Source organism: Cutaneotrichosporon oleaginosum (assembly GCF_008065305.1).
Source record: "Cutaneotrichosporon oleaginosum strain ATCC 20508 chromosome Unknown ATCC20508_contig06, whole genome shotgun sequence".
Lineage (NCBI taxonomy): Eukaryota > Fungi > Basidiomycota > Tremellomycetes > Trichosporonales > Trichosporonaceae > Cutaneotrichosporon > Cutaneotrichosporon oleaginosum.
Window position 1 is genome coordinate 1,002,040 of NW_027072175.1, and position 17,370 is coordinate 1,019,409.

Consider the following 17,370-nt stretch of genomic DNA (forward strand, 5'->3'; position numbering starts at 1 on the left):
CCAGCGTGTGTCGGATGCACGATGTAGAACGCTTCAGACACTGACATGCTCATCTGGCATCGAATTGCCACCCGGATCAACTAATCACCCGGCGACACGCCGCCCACGCCGCCAAGCCTGCATTCTCGTGAATGACCTCTGGACACCAGGCCCAGGCCCTCGTCTGCAGCGAAGTGACTCGGTCCTCCGACCTCCGTGAGTGGTGATGCCTTGCATGTTGCAATTAGCACAGACGTGTCTCTCGTGGCTCCAGGATAGCCTCGGATGCCTGCGCTGTTATTTTGGTGAAATGATTCGTGCTGTCATCCCGTCACAGCCTCTGCCCTGACGGGCGATGCGGGGCCGGAATATCACCCCGTCAGATCGTCATACTCACCAACAACTTGGCTCTCAACATCCTTCTCCTCCTCGTCCACAATGAGCTCAAACAACCCAGATCAGCCCAGCACGCCCACAGACTCGGGTGGTCCGACTCCCGTTTCGTCGCGGTGGGATCTCACCGTCCTTCCGCCAACGCCCGCCCGTCCTCTGGGACGGGCGGCAACGGACCCGCAGGCAGGCCCCAGCGAGACGAGCCGCCTCTTGGCCACCAAGCACCCGCGGTACTGGGATGCCACGGACAGCGACACGGAGGACAGAGGAAGAGGCGGGAAGAGCACGTCGAGCGCGCCGAGATCCGGTATGTCGCCGTGGATGTGGAGGGAGGCCAGAGCACCATCATCGAGGAAGGTGGAGGGAACGTGCGCCATTTACGGAGCTGAACGATAGCGTCGGCAGCGAGTGCCCAACGTCTCCAGAAGGCTACGCGCGTAGCTAAGAAGATCCGCCAGCGCTCAAAGTACTACGTCCCGGTGCGTACCCGTGCATAGAGGAACAAAGGACGGTGCTGATGCCAGGTCACGGAGTGGCTGCCGACCTACTCCTGGTCCCTGTTAGTCGCTGGGTGACAACCGCTGATGGCAGGTTTGCAGGCGACGTCGTGGCGGGCATATCGGTGAGTCCGAATGCGTGCAACTCACGCAATGAGTACCGTAACGGCGCTAACACCAGGTTGCATGTCTCATGGTCCCTCAAGTAGCCTCGTGCAGTCGACTCCGCTGACCCCAGGCCATGTCGTATGCGACGAGCCTCGCCAAGCTCACCCCCGTCGCGGGACTGTGGTCGTCCTCCGTGCCCGTGTTTCTCTACGGACTCCTGGGTACCAGCCGGTGAGTACTGCGCAAATCGTGCGCAGTGGCGTACACTTGCGCCCCCATCTCCCGGGGCACATACTGGACGCCACCACCTCCCCAATCCTCGCAACCCTGGCCAACCCGCTCACACCGCAGTCAGCTGTCAATGGGCCCCGAGGCGTCACTGTCTCTCATGCTGGGCCAGCTCATCGACGACCTCGTTTGGGGTGACCCGCACAATGCGCCAGCGCACCCCGAGCTCGAAGCCGCAGCCATCTCCGTCATGGCCACGTTCCAGGTCGGCCTCATCACCGGCATCCTCGGCTTGCTGCGCCTTGGATTCCTCGACGTCGTGCTTTCCCGCGCCCTCCTTCGCGGCTTTATTACCGCCATCGGTGTTGTAAGTTCCTCGGACTGCATGAGTTGACCGCAGATCATCTCGATCGAGCAGAGCATCCCGCTCCTCGGCCTGGCGCATGTCATGCACGAGGCCGGTGACCCGCCCACGCTCCCTATCCCAAAGCTTATCTTCATCATCAAGCACATCACGCGGTTTAACCCGTACACGGCGATCCTCTCCGCGTGCTGTCTCACTTTCCTGATCGTCGCCAAGGTTGTCAAGCAGCGCGTCACCAAGACGCCGGGAGGCGCATGGCTTCGCTTCGTGCCCGAGATCCTCCTCGTCGTTGTCTTCACTACCCGTAAGAGTGACGCTTGCCTTGCTGACGATCAGTGCTCACTTCCATCTTCCGATGGGACCTCAAGGGCGTCGACATCCTCGGCAAGGTCAAGACGTCGACCGGCATGCCGTTTGGCCTCCCTCTCACCTCGCGCCCCATGAAGTACTTCAACGCGACGGTAGGCTAAGCAGTCGTGCTGGAGCATAACTGATGTCAGTTCCCTACTGCTTTCGTTATGGCGCTCGTTGGTGTTGTCGACTCGATGGTTGCTGCGCGTGAGAACGCGACCAAGTACAGCTACCCCGTCAGCCCTAACCGCGAGCTGGTCGCGTATGGCGCCACGAACTTGGTTGCGTCGACCCTCACGGCAACCGGCTCCCTCCCGATCTTTGGCTCACTTACCCGCTCGCGTTTGAACGGAAACACTGGCGGCCGCACTCAGATGGCCTCACTGATCACCTCCGCCCTCGTCCTTTTGTCGATCTTCTTCCTCATGCCTTGGCTGTTCTTCCTTCCCCGCGTGAGCTCTTACCGCTGCAGAAGTCGAGCTAACGTCAGTGTGTGCTCGCGTCCATCATTACTACGGTCGTGTACGGCAGTGAGTTGAGCTCACGCTTCAAGTCACACTCCAAGGGCAACTGACTCCAGTCCTCAACGAGGCGCCGCACGACGTTATATATTACTGGAGGATGCGCGCATGGCCCGACTTCATTCAGATGGCCGGCACTTTCCTCCTGACGCTGTTGTTTAGCATCGAGGTTGGCGTCGTTGCCTCCGTCGGCTTCTCGCTTCTTCTCGTCATTCAGCACTCGACCAAGCCGCGGATCAAGATCATCGGTCGCCGCCCTGACTCAGACGACTGGGTTCCGATCGATGAGGACGAGGAGGCGCAGGAAGAGATTCCAGGAGTGGTGCGTCTGCAAGCGTCAAGTGGAATCCAGCTGATCTTAGCTCGTCGTGCGCATCCGCGAGCCGCTCTCCTTTGCGAACACTGGTGGACTCAAGGAGCGTCTGCGCCGCGTACGTGCCTGCTATTACCTGAGATGCTGACTTTAGCTCGAACTTTATGGCCCGAAGAAGAGCCACCCGTCTGACGCGCCGCGGCGCGAGTCCGCCAAGGCCGTCATCTTGCACATGGGCGATGTAAGTCAAACCTCTGTGCGTGGCTGACCCTCTTAGGTCGATGAGATCGACGCTAGCGCTCTCCAGATTCTTGCCGAGCTCGTGTACTCGTACCAGGAGCGCGGCGTGGGCATCTACTTCGCCCACCTCCACCCGCAGCAGCTCGAGCAGTTCCGCATCATGAACATCCCCGAGACGGTGAGTTTTATGCAGCAGAAGGCACCTGGGTTGCAGCTGACGTCAGCTCGGGCCCTCAAGGTTCCACCCAGACGTCCGCAGCGCCATGCTCGAAGTCGAATCGCTCGGCTTTGGCAACCGCTCCGCTCCTTCGCGGTTCCTCAGCCACCGCCCCAGCGCCAACAACCTGGCGTAGGCCCCACCCACACTCACTTCGCTCCCATACACTATAGACTCCACCATCTTTGCTTACGCCTCCACGCCCAAACATGACGCCTGATCCACGCCAATTCTGCTATGCTACTGATATGAGCTTTGGACAGCAGTGCGCGTGATTGTTACACGCCTCATCCTTGCACTTCGTAAATGCGGCCTCACTTATCCCCAAATGGTCGTGAGCGTAATTCATAACGCATGGCTACATGATAGTACACACCTGCTCATTCACAGGCAGATAAAGTATGAGCTGACAGTTGGTGACAACATATGGAAGGATGAGGGCGCTACCCGTCCTCAATAGGCGTGGAGGCCTCGCGAGCCCACTGCTCGAAAAGCTTGCGATTTGCTGGCGAAAGATTGTCGGCCGCGCGGCGATGCTCCTCACCGAGCCGCTGCGAGGACGATGGGGGCTCGGGCGTGGCTTCGGGGGTGGTCTCCAGCATGGTCTCAGGCTCTTGCTCAGGGGCCGAGGTGACATTCCGAGTGAGGCTCTCGACCATTTCGACGTCGTCCTCCGCCGGCACATAAAGGGGGAGGGGATCGCAATCGCGCTGGTCCCCGTTTTCGTAGAACACCGTGACGTACGGTGGGGGCACGGCTCCGCTCACGTCGGGGCTGGGACATGTAACGAGGCGCACGGGGGTCTTGAACGTTTCGGTCTGGCGTCAGCTCCCCTCACATGCTGATATTCGACGCACAGAGAACAAGCCGCCGCGCTGGAATGTCACGTGCGTCTTGAGTTAGTGGGAGATGCGCACGAACGGGCCGCTCATGTCGGGCTGCGGGAACCGGCCCACCTGGTTGAAGGTCAGTGCGCCCTTGATGCGCTTGGTGGTCGGGCCGACGGGGCGGGCCTTGTCGAATGTGTGGCTCTGCGGCTGGCCGGTGGGAAGGAGGAGGCAGGCGCGCTGGATCCGCCGCCGTGTGGGCTCGGAGGTGGGGGGCGGGGCGGCGGGCGCACGGCTGGGGCCGAGGAGGGCGCCGTCTTGGTTGGGGAGGGGGTAGGACGCGAGGAACGCGGCAGACGGCGTCGAGCGGACGTCTTCGCGCTCCTCGATCTCCATCGCGATGTGGACGACGTGTGCGACCGGCTCGGGGTCGCAGGGCATTGCCACGTCGTCGTCGGGGGAGGTGTGGGGTGCGGACTCGGAAGCAGGCCCGGAAGCAGACACGGAGGTAGACGCAGACGCAGACAACCCGCGCCCCTCGGCGCCCCCTGCGCCGAAGGAGGCGCACTCGTGCCGCCCGCCCGAGGCCTCGTGCCCCTCGCACCGCGCACTTGAGTTCGCACGCAAGTGCATGTCGATTTTGATGCCTTTCGGGTCGGCCAGGTCGACGTACTCTGCATGCTTGATGGTCAGGTCCACCGGCAGGGTTTTGCACTTGAAAGGCCAGTGGCGGCGCGGAGACTCGTCCGCCGGCATGGGCTGGTGCAGGCGGTGCCGCTTGATGCGGATGGGCGTGTATGCGGACCGGGTGGTGCGTGCCGGTGCGAAGGCGCCGTCTACGATGAGCGGGGTGGCGCAGGGCACGCGCGAGTAGTGCGTCTCGTTCGCCCAGCCCACCGTCGCCTCCGCCACGAGGCCGTAGCTCGTCGTGGCGTGCCGGCTCACATGCGACGGCGGGAGCCAGCCGGGCACGCGCAGGTCAAAGGGCAGGTCGATCGTGATGGTGCCGTAGGTCGGGCAGATGGGGGAGATGGTGTACGAGTTCGTGAGGAGAGACAGCGAAGTGCGGTGCACTCGCAGAGGCATGTACCGCTCCGGGTCGACGTACTCCGACTTGCCTTCGAACGTCACTGTCAGATTGTGGAGGAGGCGGTAGCGGCCTCCGAAGGCGGCAGAGAGCGCGGGAAAAGTGACGCGCACACGCCCAGGGAGTGAGTAGTGCGTGCTGCAGTTAGTCGTGATCAAGCCACTGCGCGAGGGTCTGATGGTTTAGATCATGACGTACCCTGTGTTCGTCCCCCCGACCATTTCGAGCGCGGCGTCATCGAGGTCCAGCTCCACGAGCGTTCCGAGCGCAGCCTCGTGCATGCGTGGACGGAGTATGATCATGGAGTCGGCTTGTCTGTGACAGTGGGTTCTAGTGGCGCACGTCGCAGGTGGCGACCTTGAGGCGGGAGGTGGAGCTGAAGCGGTGGAGCGCCGCCTTCTTGTACTGCGCGGCAAGTAAGAGGGGAAGAGTGGCGAAGACGGCTGGAGCGGCTGGAGCGGCTGGAGTGGACGGAGCGGCGAGAGTGGAGAGAGTGGAGAGAGGGGCAAGAGTGGAGAAAGAGGCATGAGTGGAGAGAGCGGCGAGAGTGGAGAGAGTGGAGAGAGTGGGGTAAATTGGAAGCGTGGGGAGCGTGGTACGACTGGCAGCGGGCGATGATCGTTCATGTCGGGCAATGGTGATCAGAAGCAGGAGTAAGAACGACGGGCGAGCCCTTATGAGGAGTGAGTGCGTCAGTCATTGGTTTGGCGCATGTGTGCGGCGTGTGATGGAAGCTGTGGCGAGGTCGGAGACAAAGGTGGCGGGGCGTGCGGTGGCGCCGAGCGTGTGAGTGTGTAGATCTTGATCGTGTAACATGTAGATGCAGCTAAGGCTGCGTACAGGCTGGGTCCGGGCCCTGCGGTGACGGGACAAAACGAAACATTGCCGCCATTGACGGAGACGAGGCAACTTTGAAGATGTCGCGATCGGCGCTGAAACATATCGCTCGGGAGCGGGATCCGGGTTGGCGAGGTACGCCGTTTGTCCCTCCTCGAGTGATGTGCTCGGAGAGATGCTCACCGAGGTCCAAGCGCCACAGCGCTTGAGACGGCTCGGCACGGGCCAGGCAGATGACGGGTGGCGCTACACGTGCCCGCAACCTGCAAAAGGTGAGGCCGCATCATATCCTTCGCCCGCCCGGTCTCGCTCCCCCCGAGGGTGCGTCTTCCGCGCGAGCCGGTCACCCCTTCTCGCACTCGCCGCTCACCCTGTCCCGCAGCGGTCCATGTTCAGCGTCATCATGGCGATGCAGATCCGAGCGAGAGACATGCGTCGAGAATGTGCCCCGTCCCCAGCGGGCGCCGGTCATCTTCCCGCATCTCGATGCGATCTTGAGCGAGTCGAAGCGTTCAGAGCCTGGGGCAGTCAAGCTCAACCTCTCCACACAACGGGTGAGGCGATGTCGGGTACGCTTGGGCCGCGACAGTCCCACTTCCAGTTCTCACCTTCGCAGCGATCTGACGACCCGGGACGAGCACAACGTAGCCGTGCCACTGTATTTTGTGGATTTTGGATGTGCTCGATGCGACGCGTGACGCCCTACATGAGACTTGAGATGACAATTTACGGGTCAGAACGACGCCAGAACATTGCACCCACAGACAATGGCGTTCAGCCAAGCACGGGATCACTTTAGCTTGGTGGCCTTTGCCACCCAAGTCCTGGTCAAAGTCACGTGACCAAGAACAACATCGTCACCCATTCCAACCTCCACTTTCGTGAAACAACAACACCCACTACCATGCCACGTCCTAAGCCCTCGGGGCTGCGAGCCCAGCAACCACGACAAGCAAAGCACAGGGCTTTGGAATCGGTACCTCCTCCATCGCAGCCGTTGAACGCGTTGGTCGAGGCGCAACCTCTGTCACTATCGCAGCCGTCACAACTCTCGCCCGAGTCGCAGGAAGGCGCGAATGGGAGTGGCAGCGTCGACTGGGACCTCTTCGCGACGGTCTTGTCAAAGACTGCGCGTGATCATGAGCGTCGAAAGCGGCTCACTCCGCGCAAAAGCCAGCCAAACTCGCAGACAACCCCCGTGCGCCGTCCTCATACCCAAGACAGCACACCTCAGCAGCAATGGGAGGATGACGACCTTCCCAGCGCCAACGACACGCAGTTCGCGCCGTATCGAGAGTCGGAAGATTTTCCCTCCCCAAGCGGCTCTCAGTTTGGTGATGCGCTCCCAGCGGTGGATGACAGCCAGTTTGACGAGACGGCTCGACCGCGGCGTCGTGCAATTCCTTTGCCCGAGACCATCGACGAGGATAAGTTAGAGGGGGAAGACGGCCTGCCCGAGGTGGATGACTCCCAGTTTCAAGAGACGACACGACCACATCCCCGCCGCACCCCTCACTCGACCGAGAATGAAGAAGACCAACTTCCCAGCCGTGCCAGCGTGCAGGTCAAAGAAGAGGAGGGAACGCCCCGGCCGAAGGATGAGCGGTTCTCGGTCGCCGAGTTCGAGAGCTACCAGGAGGATAACCCCGCAGACTTCGAGGAGGACGATCCGGATTTGCGGCCAGAACGGGGCCTCTCGGACGAGGCCGATGACATCAAAGAGGAGGACGATCTCCCGAGCCCCAACGATTCGCAGTTTGAAGAGACAACGCGCATAAGACCCGAGCGCAGCGTTGAGGACGATGAGGACGATGAGGATGAGCTGTCTAGCCCCTCTGACTCGCAGTCCAAAGTTGTCTCTCGCGAAGAAGAGTTGCAGGACGAGGAAGACTCGTTTCCGGACCCCACCGACTCGCAGTTTGAACAGACTTTCGCTCGTGAACAGCCAGACGACGAGCTGCTCTTTGACGAAGCGGAATCGCTGAACGAGCAGGCGGAGCAGCCGAGGCAACGACAGAAAACCTCGGGCGAGAGCGCCGAGATCGCTGCGACTGAGGCGGTATTGAGCACCGAGGCGGGAGAGGGGGATCAGCAGGAGGAAGGGGAGACTGTGATGGTGCAGACGCCCGTTGAGCAGGCGCCCGACGAGCAGGCACAGGCAGCCGTCGAGCGGACGCGGGTCGAGCGCGTTGAGATTGTTGCAGAGCAGCTCACCGAGCGCGTCGAAGTTGTTGCAGAGCAGCTCCCCGAGCGCATTGAGGTGGACCAAGCCATGCCTCTCGAACGACCTGAGTCACCGGTCGAGGGTGTTGTTGATGATCCTCAGCCAGGATCACCTGAAGCGGGAGCCGTCTTGACTGCTCCAGCCGCTCCTCAACCCATCCCGCCTGTCCCTCAGCTCGTCTCGGCCCGCGTTAGGCGCGACCGCGACGACCCAACTGAATTCCTCCCACCCGATGAGGAGGATCTCACAGAGGCAGAGCGGCGTGGTGAAGTGCGTCAGACCCCTCAGCCTCGTGGCGTTCTGCGCGGTCCCCGTCGACCACGACGCAGCCGGCAGACAGACGTTCAAAGTCTGGAAACTCACGTCACCCAACCTGAACCAGTTGTTTCTGAGGAGCATCCCCTCATGGAGATTGACGCATATGACGTAGAGCTTCAAGACGCGCGGCGGGACGCTCTGGAGCCTGATTTCGATCCTCCTCCGGACAGCTTTCACCGACCGCCACGCCACGCCACCCGTGACGCCCAACATGGAGCGCGCCGAGACAATGAGCGGCTCAACAACTCAGTTCCCGACGAGGATATTAATAACCCGGCCACCGCGCCGCTCCAAGTTCCCTCCCAGCGCGTGCCTGAAGACTTGTATCTCGTCGATGAGCGCGGCCGGCCGCTCCGCCCCAACGAGGCGTATGTCGTGCCCCCCGACTGGGCGCCGCCCAGGTCGGTGATCCACGGCCAGAAGAACGGCCATGTCTACCGATACTCACGCCTGAATGGGCGCCATATGCGCTGGACGGTCCCCGAGTCCCTCCTCCTCTGGCGCACGATTCAACAGGTGCCAATGAGCGTCGAGAACCCTATCGATGTTGTCGTCTACTTCTACGGCGAGTTTGGCGTGCGCAACCAGTCGCTCGCATGGTACAACAAGCAGCACATGCGCTCGCGCCTCGTAACTATGTGCGAGACCCGCGTGAATCGCAAGTTGCCAATCGAGCTGCGTGCGCGCATGTTTCTGCCGCGCTCCGATCCCAGGCGCATGGAGTATGAGAAGGACAAGGTGGCATACCAGGCCGCTGAGGCTGAGCGGTTGGCCATCAAGGCGGAGGAGTCGAGCGACGAGGAGATGATGTCTGACGGCGGAAGGACGGACGACCGCGACGAGGACGACCTCGGCGACGAAAACGAGTTCCGCGGTGAAGCCGACTTCCGTGTGGAGGAGGACTTCCGCATAGAGGAGGAGGACGAGCTGGACGACTCACCACCCCCACCACAACCCAAGCGCCGCCGCGTAGAGCGAGACCCGCACGAGCGTGAGCACATGGAGCGTGTCGAGCGCGAGCGCATGCCTATAGACCGCGCCGAGCGTGAACGTGATCGTGAGCGTGTGCGCAAGCCAGTGAACCGCGCATACGTTGAGATTCCCGTTCGCCGGCGGAGACAAACCGTGAGTAGCCCCGCCGCCAGAGATGAAGATCGATCCCGGGGCTCGCGACGAGACGATGGTACATCACGCCGCGCCCAGCGACCTGAGAAGAATGTACTGCATTTCTACCGCCGCAAGCATGCCGATTTTGCCCATCTCCCGCCCTTCGATGTGCCCTCCCCGCCCCAATCGGCCACTCCATCCGAGCAGGAGCTCGAACCCGAGTCCGAGCCCGAGCCGCCACGCCGCCAGTCCGCACCGGGACGAATGCGAAGAGCACGCCCCCGTTCCTCACGGCGAACAGCATTCGACGATCTCATGGAAGAGAGCGACGAGGGCGAGGCCCAACCTGAGGTAGAGCAGGCTGCTGAGCGTCCGGAGTCGGAGGACGAAATTCGAGGGTTCTCGGAGCTGCCCGACCTCGAGTCGGAGGAAGACGAGGCCCCTCCTCCGCGCGATGAGACGCCGTACTTTGAGGCGCCCGAGCAGTCTGACAAGGAGGCCTCCCGCCGACGCATGCCTGCGCCGCCGAGAGCCATGCCGCGCTCGTCCACCCGCTCAGCACGCAGAGTGACGCGCAGCGCCGCCAACCCGCGCTCCTCGCCGCCACATGACGCGCCGTCGCCCTCTCTGTCCCGGCGCGCGAAGCACGTCGTGTCCTACAAACAGGCCGAGCCGGCGGACGATAAAGCCGGCGGCGAGACGGACAAGCGGCGCAGGCGGGCCGACGAGAGATACAGCGGCGTAGAGGCGCCGGAGGAGTCGTACGAGCCGTCGTCGGACGCTGAGGGTGACGGGAGCGAGGACGAGGCGCGTCCATCGGAGGAGCTACGTACGGCGGATACAACGCGCCAAACCCGTCGGCTGACGCGCTCATCCCAAGCCCCGGCTGAAGACGAGCTACCCGCACGCCCAACTCGGCGGACGCGTGCATCTCAAGCCCCCGAGGAGTTCCCCACGCGCCAGACAGGCCGGCGCACGCGCTCTTCGCAAGCTCAGCCTGAGGCACCGACACAGAACGCTCGGCGCACACGCTCATCGCAAGCTCCGCAGGAGCTACCCGCGCGCCAGATGGGACGGAGAACGCGTGCTTCCCATGCTCTATCTGAGGACGAGGTGCCGCGCCAGATGGGGCGGCGCACCCGCGCATCCCCGGCCCCAGTGAAGGAAGAGGAAGTGCATCAGGGGCGGAGCGTGGCGCGACGCAACGCTGGTTCCTCGCGGACACGTCAGGGCAAGGCGCGCGCAATTAGCGTGGACGAGGAGGTTCGTCTTCCTGCTGAGGATGATGCTGGAGACATTCTCGAGGTAGAGGAAGACGACGCGCAGGAGACGGAGGCGCAGGAGACGCAGACACGGGAAGGGGTAGATGAGATGGGGACGCAGGATGTAGGTGGGGAGACGGGCGGGGAGATTGGCGAGAAGACGGGCGAGGAAACGCAGGATGCGTCGCTCGTCGTCCGCCGCGAGCTCATCAAGCAGAAGGTGCTGCGAGGTGAATGATTATAATTTTGTCAGCAGCGAGTAACAAGTTGTATATCATGAACGTGAACCCCTTCGAGTCTACATAGCGTGCTTGACAGCGACGGCGCTGACGATGGCTGCGCGCTTGGCGGCCTCGCGCTCTGCGGGCGGGATCTTGAGCTGGTTCATCTCCGCGACCTTGTACACCTGCCGTCAGCCCATTCCATGTGCAGCCCACCTTATCCACCCGCGCCCACGGCACATGCACTTCGTCGAGCTTATCCACGCTCTCCAAGCGGCCGTGCACGACGTCCGCGATCGACGCGTACACGTCTGCCGCGGGGCGCGCCCCGCCAAACCGCACGACGACGAGGCGCGTCGTGTCCCCGCCGACGCCGAAGCGCCGGATCGCGTCGCTGATGTTGTTGTTCGGCGACAGCGCACACAACACCTCCGAGTGCAGGTTGTGCGTGCGTGTCCGTGGTGTCGGGGGCGCGGGGAGGGTGGCGGCGCGTGTTTGCGGGAGGGAGGTGAGGAGCGTGGAGAGCAGGGCGGTGACGAGGTGCTGTTTGGAGACGAGCTGATGTGAGCGACCAAACGAGAGGAGAGACGCACCAAGTCGGCATCGATGAATGCAAAATCGACGTCGGCGCGCGCGCGCTCGCCATCAGGCCCTTCTGTGCGCGCAGCGTCTACCAGCCGCTGCTTGATGGCCGCGGCATTGGTCACGTCTTCAAAGTACGCGATGTGCAGCGTGCCGACGTTCGGCGGGATAAAGGGGAGTGTGTATGTTTCCATGGCGGGGAAGCAGCGAGGGCAGCAGAGGGGTGGGGAGAGGATGTCGGTGGCAACAAAAGTTGGAGGTGGAGGTTGATGACAATATGACGAAGTGGAGGCGCGAAGCGCTTAATGAACGGCTCGCGACTCTGCCACCGCCAGCACGCGACTCGCGACGCCTTCTGCATGACGCCCCTCGCGGTATCTCGTGCAACCTCCCGCCTAAGGTACAACGCATAGCATCCCACAGTAATCCAAACAAACACATTGGCAGCACACAGTACGCAGCACGCAGCAGGCGGTGCACGTAACACATAGCACGCAGCAACTACTTGCCGCGCGCCTCAACACCTTCCCAACCCCAAGCAGCGCGTCCAACCTGGTGCCCACAGCCAGGGCGGTGGTCGCGGTCCATACCGCCGCGTCCGTCGATCCGTTCACCGTCGGCACCCCGCCGCCGCGGTCCCTCAACCTCTGGCACAGTGCAGAGCACACACGGCGGGCGCACGGCCTGCGTGTGCGTGTATAGCTCCGCGTCGGCGATAGCCTGCTTGTAGCCGTCGAGGTAGTCGCGCGGAGATTCGGGGTGAAGCTCAATAAGCCCGGTCGTGGGGTCAGACGCGTCATAGTCGGGCAGCGGCTCGTCAGGTGCTGCGAAGCGGAAGAGGCGAACGTCAAGCGGGGGCGGCTTGGCGGTAATCTTGGGAGCCACCATAGCCTTCCCCTTGCCCTTGCCCTTCGACATGTTGTTGGCAGATGCCGACTTGCGCGCCTGCGTCTCGCGCCACTCCTCCGCCTTCTTCAGAGCGCGCTCGTACTTTTCCGCCACATGCACCGCCCACCCGTGCAGGGTTGCCAGACCCGCGCGCCAGCCAGAATGAAACTCATCCTCCCACCCGCTTGCCTTGAAGCGCGACAGGTTGGGCGTCTCGCCGCCAATGCTCACGCTCTTGAGCGTAGGGAGAGCAGGCAGCACAAAGTACGCTCTTTCACTCGGGGGAAGGTCGGCCGTAGGAACGACAGCGGTGCGTCTCGAGGGGCGATCGCGGAGGGAGAAGGGAGCCTGGCCCGCAGATCTATGACCTCTGCGGGAGCGGGCCAGTGCAATCTGGCGCTGCATCTCATCCCGCATTGCCTGTGCCTCCTGCTCAGCACGCCGCTGTTCCCTCGTCTCCTCGTCCTCTGCGTCGCTGTCGTGAATCGCACGGCGAGCAGCCGCGGCGCGCTCAGCCTGGCGTGTGCGCTCGGCCGCATCCCATGCGAGGATCTGGCGCTCGCGCTCCTTGCCGCGCGCGAGACCGGCCGTAACACACATCGTGCCGAGCTCCTTGCACAGCGGGCCGCCAGACTCACGGGCCTTGAACCCAAAGAGGTTGACGCGGTCCAGCACGAGGTGCTCCAGGCGCTCGTGCGTGCGCAGCAGCGTAGAGAGCACAGCGTCGAGGCGCACATTGGTCGTGGAGATGTCGAGGTAGCGGAGCGAGGGGAAGATGCGGGTCTGCGCGGGAATGAGGACACTGGCAATGTCGCGAGAAGGCACGTGCAGGCGGAAGTGGGTGATGTGCTTGGCAGCGGGCGAGGCGCCGAAGCGTGCAATGCACTTGATGTCGAAGAAGACAATGGGTTGCGCGAAGGTCTTGGGGCGAAACTTCTGCATGCGCTCTGAGAAGAACGGGAACGGGGCCTTGCGCGTGTACTCCTTGCACGCCGGTGACTCGTCCTCATCAATTGAGGTCGGCGGGGTGGACGCTTCAGAGGCACTCTCGGTGTCGGATGAGGCGGGAGAAGAAGCTGTTGATGCTGCCGCGCTAGTGAGCGTCGACGTAGCGGCGCTGGCAATGGTGCTCGCAGGCGCAGACTCAATCGCACTGGCCGCAACGCTGGGCGCAGCAGTGGGCACAGCACTGCCCAGGCGCGAGGGGAAACGGGACGGATACCGGCTCTGCCAGCCGAGGCTCTCAACGTCGTCGATGAGAGAAACCTCGGAGGTGTTGCGCGTGGGTGGCTCGGTGCCGCGCGGGGGGAGGTCCTGCACGAGACTCAAGTGGGTGAAGGAAGGTGTCTCGGGCCAAGAGCGCAACGTCTCGACCGCACTGTCAAAGTACGAGCCTGACGTTAGCTTCCTCCGCGCGTGATGTCAATTGACTCACCCTTGAGGAACTGGTAGTAAGACGCCTGCTCGACATACGGTCGGAAGCGCATCTCCATGCGCTCGATGCCGGGCCTGGGCTCGTGGAACAGCTCCTGCAGGTGCTCGGGCACAAAGTTCGTACCGACATTGAGCATGAGCGTGCGCACGTCAGGCAGCCAGCGCAGCACGCTGAGGTCAGTGTCGTGCATGCGGGGCGCTCGGACGCGTCGGTGCACTTACTTGTTCATCACGTCCGCATCGCCGCGCCATGATTCCTGGGCATCAGCTGGGCTCGAGTTGCGACGCGTCTCCACGGGGGGGGCGGGTACGGGATGCTGGGAAGGGGGGCAAAGGGGAGGATGGTGGGAAAGGTGGGAAGTGGGCAGCTCGCTTTTGTCGACTCACCTGCGCAAAGGTCTTGACGAGCGTCGTCGCGCCGCCGCCCTCGCGCCCCGCCTCCTCTTTGAGCTTGCGGTAGAGCGGGAGGAGCTGGCGTGGGTGGTGCACGACGAGATGGTTCCAAAGATGCGCGCTGCTAACGGGGTGGTGGGGGAGGACGCGGCGGAGTGCGAGGGCCGCGCGCTGTTGCTCCTCGGGCGGGACGTGGTCGAGGATGACATGGACGAGCTCGGAGGGAAGGTCGGCGAGGAGGGATGACTCAGCGGCGGAGGATTCGGCGGTAGCATCGGAGGCAGGATCGGTCGGAGACGGGGAGGTGAATGAGGAGAGAGTGGCCTTTGCGAGGTCTTGCTCGAGAAGAGAGAGCGAGTCCTCGCGGCCGGTCGTGTTCATCGTGATGGAGGAGTTGTCAACAGACAGAGGTGGATCAGATCAGAGTGGAGGCTTCAGGCGGCGCGGTGGACGGCCGGGGTGGGCGAGCGGCGACGCTGGGTGGCGGGTAAAAGCTGATCTGCCCCACAGTGGCGACAAGCCAGGGCGTGGGGGAATCAGGGGCGAGCACGCGAGAAGTGTGTGGTGTGTTCGTTGGACCTCACTGTTCGGACAAGGCCGTTGCTCGATCTACAGTGGCATACGGTGGGAGCTCTGCGCGGGCGTTGGACGAGGCACGCTCATCATCTGGGGGAGCTGTGGGCCAAGATCGGATCGCGTTTTGTTCTGTTCGTGCTTAGACGCCGACTCACGTTACCTCTTCTTGCTTCTCGGCTGCTTCGGTCGAGCAGGCTGCCGGCTGCTGGTGGGCTGTGACAGGGCAGGCGGTGGCATGTGTGAAGCATCGTGCACGATATGTGGGCCTTGCTGGTGCGGGGCCTGCGGGGATGCGTCGGGTGCAAGGCGTGGTCGTGTGCTCTGTGGTCTGTGGTCGTGGTCGTCGGCCGAGGATGATGCGACAGCCGTGGCTCGAGGAACGCGGTGAGGTGATAGGTGCCAGGTGCAAGGTGATAGATGGGCATAGGACGTGAATGGCTTAGCCGGCGTTCACTGTCGCACGCGCGAGAGGTGGTTTTCGCAAGAGGCCAGTGGCGAACGGCAGTGAGGTGGAACATGCACATGGGCCATTGGCGGCACTGTGGCATTGCACGAGCAGCGAGCATGCGAGCACAATCACAGACAATTCGACAACAACCGTGCTGCAGAACTCTTCTCGACTTCTACCCATCAACATCACGTCATGCGTCACTCAGACACACCGCCACGACCGCCACACTCATCTCGATCACCAGCTCTGTGCTCAATCCGATCTCGGCAGACACACACATGGCGTCCTTGCGTCCCATGATCATTCCACGCTATCCACCGGAACACAGTGCGTCCGGTACGCTCCTCGGTCGCGCCTTCTCCTCGGACACCCGCCCATTCCACGGCCTTGGTTCGCCTGCAACGCCCCCATTCCTCGGACTAACTCATGGCTCATCACTTGGCGCTTCCCTCCGAATGTGGCACCTTCTCTCAGGACAGTGTAGACCAGCTGCATGCAGGGTTATCCGATGTGGGTCATCTGTAGTACAAAGAAAAGCTATGTACTGGACCGTGCTAATGCTAAAGACCAAATGGGGATGTAGTAATGGATGGATGGGATGGCGTGGGGGGGTTGGGTGGGGTTGGAGGGGGTTGGAGGGGGGTCAAGGCGCCAGGCCTCAACGAGTGGCGCCCCTCATTCACTCGCTCGCGAGCTGGCGGTCAATGCTTTAGAGCTCAATCGATAGTGCCTGCTCGTTGGGGGCAACATTGTAGCGGACAGGAGACACGCCCTTCCATGTTGACGGCACTTGTTCGTTGGAGGAGGAGAGCAAGCGAGTGGAGGGGAGGAACTCGACGGCCGAGCCACGCGGGCTCATGAGGCCAGAACATTCAGTGTCAGAGTCGGCACTCGAGATGAGGCTCGGGGTGCCAACCTCGTCAGAGTCGGTGCTCGACTCGCGCAGGCGCGAGAAGAGGGGGAAGGGCAGGTCGCGAGACACGAAGTCGTCGCGCTCATCGTCACCTTCGCTGGCGGTGTCGTCATCCTCGCCCTCATGGAATGAGGCACGAGGGGTCGCAGACGCGTCCTCGTCGTCTGATTCAGCCTGGACAGACTGGAGGAGGGAGACGAGCGTGGCGGACAGGGAGCGGTAGCCCTCGAACTGGGGATGGGCGTCGCTGTCGAGAGGGCACATGCGAGCAAACATCATGCGGCGGCGCTCAAAACATTCGTCCCACTCGTCGTCGTCCTCGCGCTCCGAATCAGAATCTTCGGGTGTAGCAAAGGGCGAGGGCGGGAGGCGGCGGAGAACTTCTTCTTCGTCGGTGGAGTCGTCCTCGTCGTCGACTTCCTCGTGGGCAAGGTCGCTAAATGACAGGCAACGCGAGCCACGGGCAGGCAGAACACAAGCGCGCTCCTGCTCCGAGGGAGGAGCAAGGGGGGTGCGGTCATACTCGTCGACAGCATACGTGTCAAAGTAGCTCTGCAAGTGTCAGCTACTTTTGTGCTCTTGCGATAGGTTGCACACTAGCCACTCACAGTGACAAAGGAGCCGTCCTCAGAGTCGATCCAGTGGACAGTCTTGGACCTCCGCTCGACCCACTCGCCGTTAGAGTCCTCAGTGTAGCCACTGGAGGACGACATGGCAGATGAGGGGCGGAAGCCGATGGGATCTTCAGAGCGGCGGTGAGGAGAGAGACATGATCGGAGCTTCTTGGACGGGGAAGGCTCGGGAGAGTGAGGGAGGAGATGAGTCGACATGGTGGATGACTGATTGAGACTGTTGTGGTGAGGAGGTAGATTAAGAATAGGGGAGAACAAAGTCGAAGTAGTGTGGTGATGAAGCACGTTGGTAACTCGGTGCCGGGGTTGATGGTAGGCTAGAACACGAGATGAACTCGAGCTTGTTGATCCGAGATCGAGTGCAGTTGCCGACAAAGTCGACTGAGCGTTCTAGAAATGCAAAGTCA

At 62.4% G+C, this 17,370-nt stretch overlaps 7 protein-coding genes across 7 annotated transcripts; 3 read left to right on the forward strand and 4 right to left on the reverse strand.

The window, feature by feature from the left end:
• Positions 1–417: 417 nt before the first annotated feature.
• COLE_06817 (uncharacterized protein) lies at positions 418–3,347 on the forward strand (the record flags this gene model as incomplete). The annotated part of the gene is made up of 16 exons (XM_018423595.2): positions 418–679; positions 769–851; positions 897–931; positions 964–994; positions 1,051–1,074; positions 1,108–1,208; positions 1,329–1,572; positions 1,606–1,873; positions 1,906–2,030; positions 2,070–2,372; positions 2,411–2,450; positions 2,501–2,763; positions 2,804–2,872; positions 2,909–2,995; positions 3,032–3,172; positions 3,219–3,347. The coding sequence occupies 16 exons, from the start codon at positions 418–420 to the stop codon at positions 3,345–3,347; spliced, it is 2,205 nt and encodes a 734-aa protein (XP_018277725.1).
• Positions 3,348–4,110: 763 nt separating this feature from the next.
• COLE_06818 (uncharacterized protein) lies at positions 4,111–5,751 on the reverse strand (the record flags this gene model as incomplete). The annotated part of the gene is made up of 2 exons (XM_018419432.2): positions 4,111–5,263; positions 5,324–5,751. 2 exons carry the CDS (start codon positions 5,749–5,751, stop codon positions 4,111–4,113), a joined length of 1,581 nt encoding a protein of 526 aa, XP_018277726.1.
• A 386-nt stretch (positions 5,752–6,137) lies between these two features.
• Positions 6,138–6,761, forward strand: COLE_06819 (uncharacterized protein; the record flags this gene model as incomplete). The annotated part of the gene is made up of 1 exon (XM_018419433.2): positions 6,138–6,761. One exon carries the CDS (start codon positions 6,138–6,140, stop codon positions 6,759–6,761), a length of 624 nt encoding a protein of 207 aa, XP_018277727.1.
• Positions 6,762–6,866: 105 nt separating this feature from the next.
• Positions 6,867–11,111, forward strand: COLE_06820 (uncharacterized protein; the record flags this gene model as incomplete). Its single annotated transcript, XM_018424834.1, has 1 exon — positions 6,867–11,111. One exon carries the CDS (start codon positions 6,867–6,869, stop codon positions 11,109–11,111), a length of 4,245 nt encoding a protein of 1,414 aa, XP_018277728.1.
• A 60-nt stretch (positions 11,112–11,171) lies between these two features.
• On the reverse strand, positions 11,172–11,870 carry COLE_06821 (uncharacterized protein; the record flags this gene model as incomplete). The annotated part of the gene is made up of 3 exons (XM_018421437.2): positions 11,172–11,279; positions 11,311–11,652; positions 11,688–11,870. 3 exons carry the CDS (start codon positions 11,868–11,870, stop codon positions 11,172–11,174), a joined length of 633 nt encoding a protein of 210 aa, XP_018277729.1.
• A 307-nt stretch (positions 11,871–12,177) lies between these two features.
• On the reverse strand, positions 12,178–14,772 carry COLE_06822 (uncharacterized protein; the record flags this gene model as incomplete). The annotated part of the gene is made up of 4 exons (XM_018423596.2): positions 12,178–13,958; positions 14,000–14,169; positions 14,221–14,255; positions 14,386–14,772. The coding sequence occupies 4 exons, from the start codon at positions 14,770–14,772 to the stop codon at positions 12,178–12,180; spliced, it is 2,373 nt and encodes a 790-aa protein (XP_018277730.1).
• A 1,355-nt stretch (positions 14,773–16,127) lies between these two features.
• On the reverse strand, positions 16,128–17,161 carry COLE_06823 (uncharacterized protein; the record flags this gene model as incomplete). Its single annotated transcript, XM_018426788.2, has 2 exons — positions 16,128–16,883; positions 16,940–17,161. The coding sequence occupies 2 exons, from the start codon at positions 17,159–17,161 to the stop codon at positions 16,128–16,130; spliced, it is 978 nt and encodes a 325-aa protein (XP_018277731.1).
• Between the last annotated feature and the right edge of the window lie 209 nt (positions 17,162–17,370).